Source organism: Amblyomma maculatum, chromosome 1, assembly GCF_055883805.1.
Source record: "Amblyomma maculatum isolate TAMU_Amacu chromosome 1, ASM5588380v1, whole genome shotgun sequence".
Classification (NCBI taxonomy): Eukaryota; Metazoa; Arthropoda; class Arachnida; order Ixodida; family Ixodidae; genus Amblyomma; species Amblyomma maculatum.
In genome coordinates, this window is record NC_139344.1 from 315649780 (window position 1) to 315667439 (window position 17660).

The 17660-nt window shown below is 55.8% G+C and overlaps 2 protein-coding genes across 6 annotated transcripts in view; one reads left to right on the forward strand and one right to left on the reverse strand.

Annotated features, from left to right (window-relative positions):
- Positions 1 to 17660, reverse strand: part of Kdm5 (Lysine demethylase 5) — a 155568-nt gene that overhangs the window by 5972 nt on the left and 131936 nt on the right. The window lies entirely within an intron of this gene.
- Positions 5933 to 8189, forward strand: LOC146207173 (uncharacterized). Its single transcript, XM_084606368.1, has one exon. It carries the CDS (start codon positions 6679 to 6681, stop codon positions 8023 to 8025), a length of 1347 nt encoding a protein of 448 aa, XP_084462494.1. The 5' UTR covers positions 5933 to 6678; the 3' UTR covers positions 8026 to 8189.

Below are 17660 nucleotides of genomic sequence, written 5' to 3' on the forward strand. Positions count from 1 at the left end.
TGGAAACGGCGCGGCTGCTTACGGACCCCGAAAAGCTTAGGACCCAAGAGGCGAGAACTCTCGGCGGAGCGGCCGCGCCAGACGCGTCGTCGTTGCTGCAAGACGCTACGAAGCTCATCCGGTCGCTGTCGAACGCTCTCCAGGCTTCCCTGGAGGCAGCCAAGAACTCGCGCCCGGCAGTAAAAGTGGCTGTCCCAACGTACCGCGGCTATGCCAACACAGTCAGTGTAACGGACTTCATTGAAAGTCTGACGCATTACCAGGCAGCGACAGGGCTCGATGACCACGATATGCTCGCACGTATTGTACCTGTCGCCTTTACAGAGCGAGCAGCGCAGTGGTACAGGCTTTGCGGTAATTGCACAACGACGCTCGATGAGTTCAGGGAGGCTCTCCGTCGGGAGTTCTTACCTGTAGATTACCATCGTAGGATGCGGCGAGAGCTAGAGTTGCGGACGCAGGCACCTGACGAGTCCTTGTTGGAATATGTGCGAACGAAGGAGGAGCTGTTCCAGATTGCGGAGCCGACCGCGTCAAACGAGGAGCGCGTCAAAAGAGTTGTTAGACAGGCGCATCCGACCTTTGCGGCCTACTTGCGTGGCGGTCGATTTAGCGACATGGGGGAGCTGGCGGCAGAGGCCAAGCGCATGCAAGGCGACATCCTTGCCATGAGCGCTTATCGCCCTCCACCGCCTGCCAGAGAAGCGTTGGAGCCATGGTGCGCGTGGACGGGGGTGCCCTTCTCTCAGTCGCATCATTATTCCCGCTCCCAAGCTGTGTGCGCAGTCGGCATGGAGAGCCTCCAAGAACGGCAGCTAAGCGAACGTGCTCTGGACCCATTTTCTTTCCACCGACGTTGCGGTTTGCCACTGATAAAAAGCGCCGCCCGGGACCGAGCAGGGAGGAGGGAGAGACACTCCCCAAACAACCGGAAGGCCGCTCAGCGGGGAGCACCCAACCCGAGGCCGTTCCAAGAAGTGGAAATACGCGCGGGGTGCAGTGTTTTGAGTGCGGCGGCTTAGGCCATATTTCTCGTCAGTGCGCAAGTCGGCCAATCCAGCAGGAAAACGGGGTCGGGGGTCGGGCGTGAGCACACGTTCGACCGAGATAATGGTTGCCCCCTCCGTGTGCCGTGCGGGCCTGCGCTCTGACATGCCAGCCCCGTACATCACTGTCACCATCGCAGGTCGTGAAGTGCCAGCACTTGTGGACACGGGGGCCAGTGCCTCCCTTTTTGGAGACTATGTTTTCGCCCTACTTCAGCGGCATTCTGTTCACCTGAGAGAATGCCGGGCTGTTTTTAACCTTGCCAGCGGCACCGTACGCGCGGCTGGTGCGGCGAGGTTGAAAGTTCGATGGGAGAGCCGAGCGATGTGCTTTCGATTTATTCACCTTCCTGGGCTAACGGTCCCCGTCATTTTTGGGCGCGACTTTCTGCATAGGACGAGGATAATCGTGGACATTACAAGCAGTGGCTACCGTGTCGGACCGTTGTCACCCCCAAAGGCCTTTCGCAAGCCCCCCTCCCACTCGTGTTCTGGCCCCTTCGGAGGGGGCGCCTCTTTCGTGCGGGGCTGTGGGCGAGGGGGCGACAGCCATGACGGAACCGACGGTCGCGCTCGGAACAAGGCGGGGGCGCGCGACTGCGCGAGATGAGGTGTTACACCCTTTGATGATCGGTGCTTCTGGGCTGGAACGGGAACAAAAGGCTCGCATGTCAGACGTGCTTTGTCGTTATGCTGAGGTGTTCACCGAAAGGCCAGGTTGCACCGATAGGGTGCGTCATAGGATTATGACCGGAGAGGCGCTTCCTCTGAAGAGCAATCCCAGACCAGTTAGTCTGTGCAAAAGACGGGCTACTGACAGCGTGCTGGATGAGATGCTGTCTACCGGTATAGTCAGGCGTTCCGATAGCCCCCGGGCATCACCAGTCGTCCTGGTCCCAAAAAAAAGATGGTAGCATTCGTCTGTGTGTCGACTACTGTCGATTGAACGCCGTAACCAGGAAGGACGCTTATCCGCTGCCCACCATTGAGTCTATTGTGAGTAACTTGGGTTCGTCATGGTATTTCACCACGCTTGACGCCGTCAAGGGCTACCTGCAGGTGCAGATGGAGCCCGAGGACCAAGCCAAGACCGCCTTTACCTGCCATTAAGGCCTATTTCAGTTTGCGAGAATGCCTTTCGGATTGTGCATAGCGCCGGCCACTTTTCAGAGGCTAATGGACAAGGTCCTTGGCAAAGCAAAATGGTCTCATGCCATGTGCTACCTCGATGACATTGTTATACTCGCGCATGTTCGAGGAGCACGCCCACCGCATAGAGGGCATTCTGCGCCGAATCAAGGCAGCGGGCATAACCTTTAACCCAGCGAAAGCACAGGTGGCTCAAACTCAAATTCAGTTGCTGGGATTCACACTGGGTGGAGGTTCCATAGAACCGAACTCGGAGAAACTACAAGCGATTCTAAATTTTCCCAGGCCCAAAGACGTGCGTGACCTTCGCCACTTCCTGGGAATGGTCAATTTTTATCAATCATTCATTCCGTCGTGTGCCAGACTCCAGGCTCCACTGACCAAGCTGTTGGCAAGGTCAGTCGAGTGGCAATGGGACCCTGAACAAGAAGAAGCGTTCCGCGGCTTGTCGCGCGCCATTGCCGAGACGGCGCAGCTTAGGTTGCCCGACCTGGCCAGAGAATTTGTTGTCCAGACGGACGCGAGCGATTTGGGATTGGGGGCTGTCCTCCTCCAGGAGTTCGATGGCGTCATGCATCCAATGGCCTTTGCTAGCCGGACTTTACTCCCCGCGGAGAAGAATTATTTTGTTACTGAAAAGGAGTGCTTGGCGATCGTGTTTGCGCTTTGAAAGTTCGATATCTGGATGGCACGAGGTTCGTGGTGCAAACCGATCACAGCGCACGCAGCTGGCTCATGCGCCTTCGCGAACCTGTGGGTCGGCTGGCGCGCTGGGCGCTTCTCGTGCAACACTATGGCTTTTCGGTGCGATACCGTAAAGGGAATACCAACGTCTTCGCAGACGCGCTTTCACGCGCCCCTCTGCTTGCCACCGCTATTGCTGGGGGCGAGCGACGGGAGGGGGAGGCAGTGCCGCTTCCCAGTGTGAGCGTTGAGGGAATAGACTGGGAGAGAGAGCTCTCTTCGCGGTCGCTTTGTTTGTCTGCCGTTCGCCGTGAAAGTAATGACACGGGTTCCCCCTCGGGGACGGGTGACCTCGCACGAGCGACGAGAGAGGGCGGGGGCGGCGTAGTATGTGAAGAGAGCTGCACAGGGGCTGCCTTCCCCCTGGAAGGGACCGATGGTGACTGTGCGCTGGAGGCGGCACGCGGGTGCCAGTCGCGCTGTATGGAGAAAGTAAGTGGGTCAAGCATTAACGGCCCATGGAGAGGTGGACGGGCTATCCTCTTCTTTAAGGGCGAAGCCGCCTCGCGAGTGCCTAAGGGGTGCCTAAGTTTTCTTTCTTACGAATGCCAAAATAGCTTATAAACAGTAAAGCATTCACGTAAAAGCTAAAAGCCACATATTACAATGAACCCTTTCAAAGATACAGTCGCCAACTGATTTTTCGGACTCCAAAAACTCGGACATACTCGATTATTCGGACTGCTTCGCGGCACCGTCACCCTTCCCATAGGCCGTAATGCATAATAAATACCGAAATTTCGGACACTTCGCAACATTTCATTTGATTTTTCGGACCCTACTCGAGCCAACTCGATCGACAGCAGCTACCCACACCAACGCTGACTGAAGCATGAAGCGCCATTTCTGTTTTGGAATGAGCCTCCTTACCACCCCACGAGGTGGCGGTAGGGGCGGAGTCCGCTCATCATCATCGTTTTTGTGTGTTCCGGCACAATGGCTAGTTTCGGTCTCGCCCATCCAAATCCAGGTCAAATTCCAGTAGCCGCTGGCCCGGTCGTCTCTTCTTTATTCTTTGCGACGGGGTGCGGTGCAGTTAGTGTGCAGTGTTCATTCTACTTGTGTTGCTTGTGTGTTGTGTACGTCTAGCAGTGAGACCAACGAAGCACACAGGAATAGCGCCAACATCGGGGCAGTCAGCGCCGGGGAATTCAGCTAAGAAGCGCGGCAAATACACAACGATGACAATGGCGAAGAAGATCGCCGTGATCCATCAAGTGCAGAATGGCTGCCTGCAGAGCGAAGTTACCAGGGAGTTCGGCACCTCGAAGCAGACTGTGTCTGACTATATGAAAAACAAAATAAAGATTCTGAACAAATCATTGAAGTCTTCTTCCCAGCGCTGGAAAGAAAAAATTTCAGAGAGGGCAGCCACCCAAAGCTTGAAGAAGAGCTCCACATGTGGCTGTGTGCGACAATTGCAAAGAGGATAACAGTGTCGGGCGATCTTCTGAAACAAAAGGCGGAGGCCCTCGCACTGCGAATGAACATCGAAGGCTTTAAGTTAAGCAATGGCTGGCTTCGTAATTTTAAGAAGAGGTACGACCTCACTTTCAAGAAGATGTGTGGTGAGAGTGGTGCCGTGGACCAGACTCTTGTAACAAATTACCGCTCCGACAAACTGGAGTCGCTGCTGGACCGATTTTAGCCTGATGATGTCTTCAATTGTGATGAAACAGACCTTTCTTATAAGATGTTACCCGAGAAGACATTGTTCGTGTCTGGCGACCCCTGCCATGGCGGAAGGCACAGCAAAGACCAGGTCACAGTGATGGTTGGCAGCAACAGTCGGAAAACGAAAAGCTCCCGATTCTTGCGATTGGGAAATCAAAGAGCCTGAGATGCTTCAAGGGGGTAAAAACATGGCCCGTGTGGTATGAAGCCAACTCGAAGGCTTGGATTACGCAGCATCTTTTCGCTGCCTGTGTACGCAAGTTGGACCGGAAATTCAAGGCCCAAAATCGCAAGGTGTTACTCTTTGTGGACAAATGCGGTGCACATGGCCACATTGATGACCTGGAATCCATTCAGTTGGAATTCCTGCCACCAAACACAACGAGCGTCCTTCAACCCATGGACCAGGGTGTGATTAAAAATTTGAAGGTGCTATACAGAGCACGCTTGCTCAGCCGCATGGCTCTGTGCATTGACGCCAACAAGCAGTATGCTGTAACTCTGCTGTCGGCGATCAGCATGCTTGCTGACGCCTGGAAGGCAGTGATGGCAGCCACACTCCGAAGCTGCTTTCGACATGCTGGATTTGTTGGACTTGGTGAAGCGGATGCCGCGGCCCAGGATCTCCTGTCCGACATGCTTCCCACAGATGGCGAACATGTGCTGCAAGACTTGCGCAGTGACAGCAGGGTGATCCCAGACGCAGTCACCTTTGAGAACTTTTCAAATGCCGACAGTGCAGCACTCACAAGCGACACGCTGGAGGTAATTCGTCGCGTTGGCCTCGGCGAAAAAAAGTCTCACGTTGGCACGCATTTCAAAATTCCACGGAGCACGTTAAGCACCATTTTAAAAAACCCGTCAGCCATCAGAGGCAATGCACAGGAACGACTAAATGGTGACGGCTTTCGCCACCGCGAGCCGGCTTACGACCAAGTAGAGAAAGCGCTGTACCAATAGTTCTTGGACGTTCGCGCGCGAAATCTGCTTGTCTCTGGCCTTAGGCTGCAACAGAAGGCAAAAGATTTTGCCTTTGTCCTGGACGTCGAGGGGTTTACGGCGGGCAGTGGTTGGCTCCAACGATTTAAAGACCGCTACTCCATCACCGGAAAGGTGGTTGCAGGTGAAAGCCAAGCAGTGGACGCCGAGAGTGCTGAGAAGTGGGTGCAAGACTTGTGGCGTGCTGTCACGGAGAGATACAAACCGTACAATATTTGTAACACCGACGAAACTGCCTTGTTTTGGCAATTGCTGCCAAGCAGAACCTTGGCGGTAAAAAATTAGAAGTGCCATGGCGGTAAATTGAATAAGGCCTGTGGGGATTCATAATCCCCTGCCCCCATTATAAAGGGCTGCGCGTAGTTACCATGCGTGATTACGTGCGCTCTTGGGGAGGACCGCGAGGAGAGGGCACACTGGCCACCCTCCCATCCTCCCAGGCTCCCGCGGCGACACCGCACGGGTTTCCTTCTTTCCTACCGGATACCCAGGAAACCTCCTCTCCCCGAGCCGAGGTGAGATGCGCGTCTGTCGCAACTCCCTCGGCGTCTTTTGACGGTTGGGCGTGCACGCGCACGGTTCAGCATTCCCGTCGGGAGACCGCCGCCTTCACCCTCTGCTCCCGGTCCAGCGCGCACTGACTGCCGCGGGCCGTGAGCACGAAGCCGCACGCAGGTGAGCAGTACCTCTCCCTCCTCGTGCGTGCTTCTCCCTTAGGTGGTTCTTTTTCACCCCCGTACGCGGCTTTCGCTCGCTACACGGCGGTTGTTCTTTAGTGTGTTTTCCTTTGCCGTGTACTCGAGCATAATAAACTGTTCGAGTACGAACTCGGTGTCTGTCCCCTCTGGCTCGAACCCGCCGCAGTAGCGACTTCTCGCACCGCGGGTTGGGGGTCACAGCTCTGTCTGCTAGGGCTGCACGTCGGGGCTAGAAGGCGACTGTAGCGTCTAGTCCCCTCGTGGCGCATTCTTGCGGGAGTAACACCCCCATATTTTGGCGCCCAACGTGGGGCCAGAGGTGTGACAAACCGAGTGTCTGTGCATCGGGTTTTCGACACAGACAGGCCATGGAAGCGAGCATGCCTGACTTTCAGTCGCTGCTAATGCTTTCCGATATGGCTTCCCAACGGCAACCTATTGGCGCGGCTGTATCTGCTACAGCCGGTCCAATCACAGAGGCTGACGCTAGCGACGCTAGCCCCAGTGACCTCATATCGTTTGAGCCGAGCTGTGCTTCTCCCGACGCACTCACTCAGACGCGCGGCGACGCAGGGCACTTTTCGCCAAGCGCTATGCCGCGAGGTATGGAGTGCACGGAGCGGCCGCTACCCTGCACATCCCAGCCGGTCGTTCAGCCAGATTTCTCTGGCCAGACCAATCCCCAAGAGGCTATGCTGCGCGACGCTTTGCGCCTCATAGAAAGCCTCACGGGTGTCGTGCAGACGACTCTGCACACATCCGCGCCAGCTGCGAGACCGAGGTTAGAGGTGGTTTTGCCCAGTTATAGCGGTTATCATGATCGTGTCAGTGCCAACGAGTACCTGGACCGCATGCTGACTTACCAGCAGGCGACAGGGCTACCCGATGGCGAGATTCTGAGACGCGTTGTGCCAGTCTCACTGACCGATCAGGCTGCCCGCTGGTTCCGCCTCACTGGCCACCGGTCAAGCACGCTGGATGAGTTCCGAACGCGGTTTCGCGAGGAATTCTTGCCCGCAGATTACCAACGGCGTCTGCGGCGCGAGCTGGAGCTACGTACTCAGCATCCGGACGAGTCCTTGCTCGAGTACGTGAGGGCGATGGACGAGTTGTATCGTCTCGCATACCCCTCGGCTCCGAACGGCGAGAAGGTAGAGCGTGTTACGCGACAAGCTCACCCTACCTTCGCAGCCTACCTGCGAGGAGCTCAGTTCAGAGATTTGGACGAGCTCGCCTCGGCAGCCAAGCGCATACAGGCGGACATTCTCGCTTCGCGCACCTATCGGCCACCCCCGCCGGCGTCGCACGCACTTGAGCCGCGATGCGCCTGGAACGGAGGCACTTTTCGACCTCGTTCCCGGGGAGCCGAATTGGTTGCATTGAGTGACGGACAAACGAGAAACGGTTGGGACCTGTCTGACCGAGCTCTCGACCCGTACACTTATGCCATGCGTACAGCACACGCTACGCCCGGCCAAGACACGCAGAATCGTAGTCGGCATCCCGACACGAGGACGCAAGCGCAACGCGCACCTGCAACGGTAAACCCTGCAGAGAGGTACGGTCAATCGGCGCGCGGCGACAGCAGCCCCGCCCGACAACGGCCGACTGCCCTCTGCTACCGGTGCAACCACCCAGGGCACTACGCCAGGGAATGCAGGCGCCCCGCTGCCCGAGAGTACGCGCTTTCGGGAAACGAGCGGAGCCGCCGCTGAGCACGACTGCACAGCCGGCGGCGTCAACAGCGGTGCTCAGTGAGTCACACGAACTCCTGGCCCCGTTGGCTTGTCGTTTTGGTCCCCCCAACGACACGCCAGTGCCACTTATTGAGCTTACTGTCGTCCGGCGTAAGTTCATGGCTTTGCTAGACACAGGAGCGTCCGCTTCGTTGTTTGGCGACGAGGTATGCGAACATCTCCGTCGGAGTGGGATCCGATTGCGAGAGAGCAATCTCGCCTTCCGACTAGCCAGCGGCACGGCGCACGCGAGCGGTGCCGCGCGGCTTGTGGTGCGATGGGAGAAACGAGTCAGGCGCCAGCGCCTCACCCACCTCCCCGGCCTGTCGGTCCCAATCATTCTTGGCAGAGACTTCCTCGCTAAGACGGGCATTGTTATTGACGTCTGCAACGGAGGATATAGGGAGCGAGCATGTCGCACCCTGAAACCTTTCGTTCAACCTCAAAAAGCATCAGAAGTACACTTGCTATCAGATGCTATGCGCGCAGACGTACGCAACAAGCGCCCGAAAAAGCTTCTCGAAACGCCTTCGGCCTGGCAGACAAATTCGCCGGTCAACCGCGCCGAGAGAAAAGGCGCGGAGGGGACTGACTCCCCTCCTGCGCGACCCCCTGCCCCTTTTGCGGTTGCACTTTGCGCCGCGGAGGAAGGCAGGCCTCCCCACCCTCTGCTGAACAACGTGAGCAGTTTGTCAAGGGAGGAAAAAGCGCGCTTGTCTCAGCTCTTGAACGAGTACGATGCAGTATTCACTGAGCGGCCTGGCTGTACTACACTAGTAAGGCACAAAATTGAGACAGGCGACGCCGTTCCTTGGAAGTGCAATCCCCGGCCAGTCAGCTTGGCTAAGAGGAAAGCGCTTGATGACGCTCTGGATGAACTTGTCGATACAGGCGTCGTGGAACGTTCAAACAGCCCCTGGGGTTTTCCAGTGGTGCTGGTGCCCAAAAAGGACGGAACTACCCGCCTTTGTGTGGACTATAGCCGCCTGAACGAGATGACGCGGAAGGATGCCTATCCACTTCCGAGTATTCCCTCGATCGTGTCCAATGTTGGCGGAGCGAAGTACTTTACTACGCTCGATGCCAGTAGAGGATACTTTCAGGTGGAGATGGATCCCGGTGACAGAGAGAAGACTGCATTCACCTGTCACAGGGGTCTTTTCCAGTTTACCCGAATGCCATTTGGCCTGGTTGGAGCTCCGGCGACGTACCAGCGTCTTATGGACCGTGTCCTAGGTGATGCAAGGTGGCACTACGCTCTTGCCTACCTAGATGACATTGTGGTGTATTCGGCAACCTTTGATGAGCACTTACGCCATCTCAGGGACGTACTGGAAAGACTGAGGTCTGCGGGAATCACTTTGAACCCAAATAAGACTCAGATAGCGGCGACCCGAATAACCTTGTTAGGGTTCACGCTAGACAATGGACGCCTTCTGCCGTGCGAGGAAAAACTTCAGGCGATTCGGAAGTTCCCCTCGCCGACAGATGTAGGCGGACTGAGACGCTTTCTGGGGATGGTGAACTTTTATCGCCAGTTTATCCCAGATTGCGCCGCTCTGCAAGCCCCCTTAACGACTTTGTTAAGGAAAGGTGTTAAGTGGCATTGGGATCCCGAGCAAGAGGCTGCACTGCGAGACCTCACTAATGCGCTCGCGGAAACCACAGAGCTGAGGCTGCCTGACCTGAACAGGGAATTTGTGATCCACACGGATGCATGTGACTTGGGCTTAGGAGCAGTTCTGCTTCAGGAGCACGAAGGTAGCCTGCGGCCGGTGGCGTTCGCCAGCCGCTCATTAACTCCCGCAGAGAAGAATTATTCCGTGACAGAGAAGGAATGTCTCGCGATTATCTTCGCTCTGCGGAAGTTCGACTACTACGTCGATGGAGTCGCTTTCGTGATTGAGACAGATCACATGGCACTCACATGGCTGAGACGCCTAGGCGAGCCGTGCGGACGCCTAGCGCGATGGGCGCTACTTCTCCAGCGTTACGACTTTACCGTTCGCTACAGGAGAGGTAAAAACAACGTGGTAGCCGACGCGCTTTCGCGCGCACCCGTTGGCGGCGGGGGCAGTACCCCTGCTACCCCCTCCGCGACGCCCCTCAGTCGGAGCAGCGCGACTGCAGCTACGCTCGGTCATAGCTCCGAGGGAAGCGCGGCCGACCCGCCTTCCCTGGGCGAAAGCGTCAACCACTTGGACTGCATCAGTTCAGTAGGGAGCGCGTTCAGCAGAAGGGAGCTATTAGAGGCTCAGCGAGAGGATACATTTTGTCAGAAAGTGTTTGACGGGCTCAGGGAGCCGGGCGGCGCGGCCGCGGCGCACATGGAGGCAGCTGGTATTGTTGCCCGTGCGGGGCGCTCGAACACAGCTGGTAATGCTGTGAGCGCGATGGATTCCTATCTGCTTGACTCTGACGGCGTCCTGCTGAGATACTTCCCTTCCGAGAAGGATACCCACGAGTCCTTCAAGGTGGTGATCCCACGCACGCTGAGAAAGGCGTTGTTACGCTACTTTCATGACACGTGCATCGCTGGGCATGCGAGCGGCCCTAAGACTTTTCTTAAGTTGTGTCGCTTCGCTACCTGGCCTGGCATGAAGCGGGAGGTGATTCGCTACACCCGCTCGTGCGACGTGTGCCAAAGGGTTAAGCCACGTGGTGGACGCACACCTGGGCTTATGCAGTCGATCAATAGCCAGGCTCCCTGGCAGATTGCGGCTTGTGACGTCATGGGACCCTATCCCAGGACCCCGAGCGGGAACCACTTTCTGCTCGTTGTCACAGACCATTTCAGCAAATGGGTGGAGCTTTTCCCACTGAGAAAGCTGACGGCACGCGTAATCATGGGGAAGCTGGTTGAGGTGTTTACACGGTTTGGCTACCCCGAGCAGTTGATAACGGACAATGCGTCGTACTTCACTGCTAAACTGTTCGTGGACTCCTGTGTTGCCCTCGGCATTAAGCACAAGAGAACAACCACGTACCACGCCCAGGCGAATCCCACGGAACGCGTGAACCGCAACATCAAGCACATGCTAGTTGCATTTGCGGAGACGCACAGTGACTGGGATACCCGTCTCCCCGAGATTGGGTTTGCTCTCAGATCAACCGTGAATCGCTCAACTGGGTACACACCTGCCGCCCTCAACCTCGGCAGGGAGCTGTCGAACCCCGTAGACCGTACTCTACAGGTTCGTAGCAACAACCCGAACGCTCGATCGGCACGCGCCGACTACGCGACCGGGCTGCGCGCGAAGATGACGGAGGCTTTGGACAAAGCACGACGGAATCTGAGCACTGCTCGTGCAGAGCAGAAAGCGCAGTATGACCGCTCTCACCGAGAAATTCACTACAAACCGGGTGATCTCGTGTTGAGGCGCAGTCATGTCCTGAGCGACGCCAGTAAGAAGTTCTCCGCTTCTCTGGCGCCGAAATGGTCAGGACCGTACCGAGTTTGGCAGAAGGTCTCTTCGCTCGTGTACAGGCTGGCGGACTTGAAGTTAAGACCGACCGGCGGACCGGTGCATGTCTGTGATCTCAAACCCTACGTTGACAGAGGGAATGAGTGGCCCGAGGAGGACGCACTCCCTCGCCAGCAGGCAGCTGTACCGGGAGGCCGATGTCGTCGTTTGAACATCGCGCCTCGTTACAACTTGCGCCCACGGCAGACGTAACTCTGACCAACGCGCAGGGAGTAATTTCTCGTGCTGAACACGGGCGCGACGCCCTGTCGATATTCAGTACATTTTGCTTCCAGAGCAAGCACGCGCTTTCTCTTTGGAAAAGACTGAGAGGGGCTAGATTAAAAAAAAAAAAAAAAAAAAAGGAGAGGAATACCGTAAACGAAAAAAAAAAATGTAACTAGGAAAAAGACAGTCTTGCAGCCAGCCAGGAGGGGAGCCGGCGGAGGCCACGACGACCGTTGCAGCAGCGAAGGGCAAGCCGTCCAAGGAGTGGCCGCGTTCCTGCACCTAGGGCCTGCTGTCGCCGTCAACCAGGCCAAGACAAACGGTTTCCGGTCGGCTACGGAGCGAGCCAGCCGGAGTTCGTGGAACGGGCCCCTGCGTCTAGCACGACAAAAGCTGCAGCAAAGGTACCGCCTCAGCGCCGTTCGGTGCTCGCAGCCGTGGCTTCACCAGCGGGAGCAGTTTGGCACCCCGCTGCCCTCGCCACTGGCGGCGTCAACGACGGAGGGAAAAGAGGCCGGCCGGGAGCGAGCGGACGACCCGCTGAGGGGGGCCTGCAGCACGCTACGCTACGCGAAGACGCAGTTCCTAACCGTTCCCCGGCGGGCTGCCCTGGCTGACCAAGGATGAATGGAGAGGCCCGCCGGCGGCCATCGATATTTCCGTGCTTGGCTGACTGACGGCGAAGAAGCGGGACCTGTGGTTACCGCGGTCATCGACACTTCCACCCTTGCTCCATGGTCGCCTCCTGTGGTCATCGGCCATGCCTCCCCCTCCGACACCCATGGCTGTGAGCTGTCTGCAACTCTTTATATATTGGCGCTTTTCTTTAAACGGGTTTAAAAGTTACACGGCGTCTAGCCGGCCCCACTCAGTATATCTCTGGGTGAACGCGGTTACTTTTAGCCGTACGGCGGTTTTAAGGAGGGGGGGATGTGGGGATTCATAATCCCCTGCCCCCATTATAAAGGGCTGCGCGTAGTTACCATGCGTGATTACGTGCGCTCTTGGGGAGGACCGCGAGGAGAGGGCACACTGGCCACCCTCCCATCCTCCCAGGCTCCCGCGGCGACACCGCACGGGTTTCCTTCTTTCCTACCGGATACCCAGGAAACCTCCTCTCCCCGAGCCGAGGTGAGATGCGCGTCTGTCGCAACTCCCTCGGCGTCTTTTGACGGTTGGGCGTGCACGCGCACGGTTCAGCATTCCCGTCGGGAGACCGCCGCCTTCACCCTCTGCTCCCGGTCCAGCGCGCACTGACTGCCGCGGGCCGTGAGCACGAAGCCGCACGCAGGTGAGCAGTACCTCTCCCTCCTCGTGCGTGCTTCTCCCTTAGGTGGTTCTTTTTCACCCCCGTACGCGGCTTTCGCTCGCTACACGGCGGTTGTTCTTTAGTGTGTTTTCCTTTGCCGTGTACTCGAGCATAATAAACTGTTCGAGTACGAACTCGGTGTCTGTCCCCTCTGGCTCGAACCCGCCGCAGTAGCGACTTCTCGCACCGCGGGTTGGGGGTCACAGCTCTGTCTGCTAGGGCTGCACGTCGGGGCTAGAAGGCGACTGTAGCGTCTAGTCCCCTCGTGGCGCATTCTTGCGGGAGTAACACCCCCATAGGCCAGAGTCGTTGTTCTTTTCACGACAAACATGCGACGGTTCATCAAAGCTGCGGCCGCTTGTCATAGGCAAGTTCAAGTCACCTATGTGCCTGCGAGGATGCACTTCACTCCCAGTCACATACAACTCAAATTCTAAGGCCTGGATGACCAGAATGTTGTTCGAAGCGTGGCTGCGTGGCTGGGACAAGGAACTTGCAACGAGTGGGCACAAGATTTGCCCTTTCCTCGATAACTGTTCTGCGCACCACTGCGGCGTCACGCTCAAGAACATCGAGCTTTGTTTCCTGCTACCGAACGCAACAGCGCAGCCCCTCGATCAGGGGTTCACCCGCGCTTTCAAGCTGGGCTACAGGAAACATGTCGTTGAGCGGCTGTTGGTGTGAGCGGCTGTTGGTGAAATTGCGGGTTAACGACGAGCTCAAGATTAATTTGCTGGCCGCAATAGAAATGATTAACCGTGCCTGGCAAGACGTGACGCGACGCAAACCACAATCCGCAACTGCTTCCACCATGCTGGACTAGTATGTCGAGAGGATGCAGAAGCTGCTAGTGAAGCGCGCACTGTGCAAGATGACAGCGATGTTGCCACGCTGTGGGAAGAACTCGCTGATGTTCCGGACGCGGTGCCCGAAGAAGTTGCCCTGGAGGATTTTCTCACTGTTGACGACAACGTAGCCGTGACAGCGAGCCCGTTGGACTCTGAAATTGTTGCCGACATGCTGGCATCTGGTGCGAACAAGGAGACCGAGGAGCCGCCGCCAGAAGACGATCGCCCTCGCCCGACGTTGCATGAAGCCCTCGCTGCTACCGATCTGCTGCGCCGATACTGCTCCGGCATGACTGTGCACTGAATGGCAGTAGGGTTTCCTCTCCTTTCATATGGGAGGGTGGTATCAGAATCGGCCTGCCATGAAATTTGAATTCACATTACCCCTAGGCCACACAGGCGTGTCCATATAGCTTGTTTAAAGCGGGGTTTCTTTATACAGTAAAATCTCGGTGATATGAATTCGGCTGATACGAATTCACGAAATTCCCCAGCTGGAGTGAATTATGTACAATAAAATTTTGGATGTTCCGAACACTCTCCCGTACCACTACAGATGATACGAACACATGGACTGCGACTGCAACTTTGAGCACAACACACTGCCTGCAGATAATTGAATCTGCCATCACGAGCTGCACTGGCTCGCGCCGCGAAATGTTTTCACATCGCAAACTTCGTCACTGCTAGTCCTGCTGTACGCATTGCGAGTAGTCTGCGGCGCCACGCGTTGCCATCTCTTGTTGTGCTGAACGTGCCGCGAGAAGTCTGCAGAGTCACACGGCCTACATGTCGCAGATGTTGCGATCACCTATCGCGCTGTGTGCACCGCGAGTGCCGAGCTGGGATAAGCGACCGTAATAAACCTTCTCGGACGTACACAGATCTGTGAGACTGCCTTTCCCATGCTTCTGTATACTTATTATTGCGTAAACAATACTACGCCAGGTTTCAGCCCGTCGCATAAACCCGGCCGGTAGCTACGTTTGACCTTTAGAGCGACCGCAGATGGGGCCCCTCTTCAAGCCGTCGGGTAAACCCGGTCGGTAGCCCCGCCACGCCGCAGCTACAGCTGCGCCGCTACCGAGTGGAGGCGCTGGTGTCACTGAGGGGGAGGCGCAGCGCTCTCTCCAGATGTTTCAGAATGTGGAGAGGAGGTGCTGGCGTCACTGAGGGGGAGGCCCTGCGCTCACGCCAGATGTTTCGGAATGTGGAGAGGAGGTGAAAACTGAGTATAAAAAAATGCGTGTTCGCTCGCTTTGCCCGACCATTCGACATGCTGTCTGATAAACAGAAAGAGAACCTACATCGGGTTGCTGCAGCCAGGAAGCAACAACGGGCTCAAGAGACGGATGAAGAACGCAAACAACACCTTGCCAAATGGCACGCTCAAGATGCTGCTAGATGAGCGCGTCGTGATTTGAATTGTTGACGGCCGGTGATGATACCTAATGGAATCTTCTACCTGCCTTACAGAGTGAAGACACCCTATCAACGTGTTCAGAGAGTAGCCAAAAGCGACACAATGCGACCAAGCGAAAGCGGCTTGCCCAGGAGACTGCTGAAGAGCGGGAGAAGCGACTTGAAAAGGAGCGAGTGCGAGAGGCTGCCAGAAAGTTGAAACGTAATGAGGACAATAGAAAACGGCGTGCAGAAGAGACACCAGAAGAACAGGCTGATTGCTTACACAACCTACCGGATTTAACTAAAGCTAAACCCCAGCTAATTTTTTTTTTCTTTCCTTTTGAATACAAATGTTCGGATGATATGAATTTTTTCGCGACCCCGTGAGATTCTTATCACCGAGGTTCTACTGTATGCAGGGTGTTAGCCTTCGTTATTGCATCATATCCTTCTTCTTCTTCTTCTAGGTACTGTGCGGTATTCTTGGGGAGGGGATACCGGACACGGGTTATGCCGGCCTAATGTCGTGGCGGCACCCATGGCGTCCGGGGGATGGGGAGATGCGCGTAGGGCCTTCTCAACGCATGCTGCAATAAAAGTCGTCTCGTCACGTCTCAGCCAGTCAGTGAGAGACGCTTCACTACAAGGTATGCGGATTTAAATGATCAACTCCCCCCCCCAAATATCCTTAAGGCGCTCATTTCCGCTGTTTTGCTTCTTTTTCTACATCGCACATCTCCTTCTCTTCCTTCTTCACACACTGGGCAAACTTCATCCATACTGGTACATATCTACAAAATATACAACATTGCCTGTGGTGTACTTGAGGTTCACAGACAACCAAGGAGGAGTCGCACCCTTTCGCTTTGTCTACTTAGGTTTAGTCATGTTAAACCTTTCCTTAGAAGGCCCATGAAAAGCTATTTACTAAAATTAGAAGATGCACACGAGTAACAGGTATCCCATCAGTCCTCTCCTCAACGCAAAAATTTTTAAACTAGCATCATTAACACCGAAATGTGTTCGTTCTTCCTCATCTCATCGTACGCGTTACACAGAACAACACCTACCTTCCTATCCTGAACTTCAGTCTGTCACCCCAAGTTCTCCCCGAAGGAATATCCCTTGCTACCTTGTCTCCTCTCACAGACTGCACCATTTGTGCACTCACTCCTGGCCCACATTCAAGCGTCCTTCCAACACCCGTACTCCCCACCACAATTACCGACCCTATTTCCGCAATGATTGCCTCTGACCTCAGCCCCGAACACGCTCAGGACCTGCACAACCTTTTGTTATCCTTCTCCGACATTTTTGACTTTGCTGCCAGTTCTCTGGGCCAAACATCAGTTGTGACTCACCGCATTGACACCGGCGATTCAAAACCTGTACATCGGAGGCCTTATCGTGTGTCCATTTCTGAGCGCCAAGTCATCCAGCAGGAGGTCGACAAGATGTTGGCCAACGATATCATCGAACCTTCGAACAGCCCCTGGGCTTCTCCTGTCGTGCTCGTTAGAAAAAAAGACAACAGTTGGCGCTTTTGCGTCGACTATCGACATCTGAACACGATTACAAGGAAAGATGTTTACCCGCTGCCGCGAATAGACGATGCCTTGGACTGTTTACATGGAGCCCGCTACTTTTCCTCTATCGACCTTCGTAGCGGCTACTGGCAGATTTCTGTTGACGAACAAGACCGCGAGAAGACAGCTTTTGTCACACCCGATGGTCTTTACCAATTTAAGGTTATGCCTTTCGGACTTTGCAACGCCCCTGCTACGTTTGAACGAATGATGGACTCCTTACTCCGCGGCTTCAAATGGACGACTTGTCTATGTTACTTGGATGACGTCATTGTCTTCTCGCCCTCGTTCGAAAGCCATCTTCGTCGCCTTTCTTCCATCTTGGAACTTTTCCGCCGTGCCGGACTTCAACTGAACTCAAAGAAGTGCAGTTTTGGTCGCCGCGAACTTAAAGTGCTTGGCCATTTGGTGAATTCCACCGGCGTGCAACCCGATCCTGACAAAATTCGTGCTGTCAGTGCTTTTCCATCTCCCCGTTCACCCCGTGATGTCCGCAGCTTTATAGGACTGTGCTCTTATTTTCGCCGGTTCGTCCCAAACTTTGCCGCTGTTGCTCGTCCTCTCACCAATCTCCTGAAGAAAGGCGTTCCTTTCTCATGGGGACCAGAGCAGGCTAACGCATTCTCCACCCTCATCGCTGTTCTCACCAATCCTCCTGTGTTGGCCCATTTCGACCCGTCTGCCCCGACGGAACTTCGCACCGACGCCAGTGGCCACGGGATTGGTGCCATTCTTGCACAGCGACAACGCGGCCAACACTGCGTGATTGCCTACG

What these genes read in the sequence shown, in the direction of transcription:
- LOC146207173 (XM_084606368.1), top strand. Translation starts at nt 6,679, where the DNA reads ATGGAAGCGAGCATGCCTGACTTTCAGTCGCTGCTAATGCTTTCCGAT.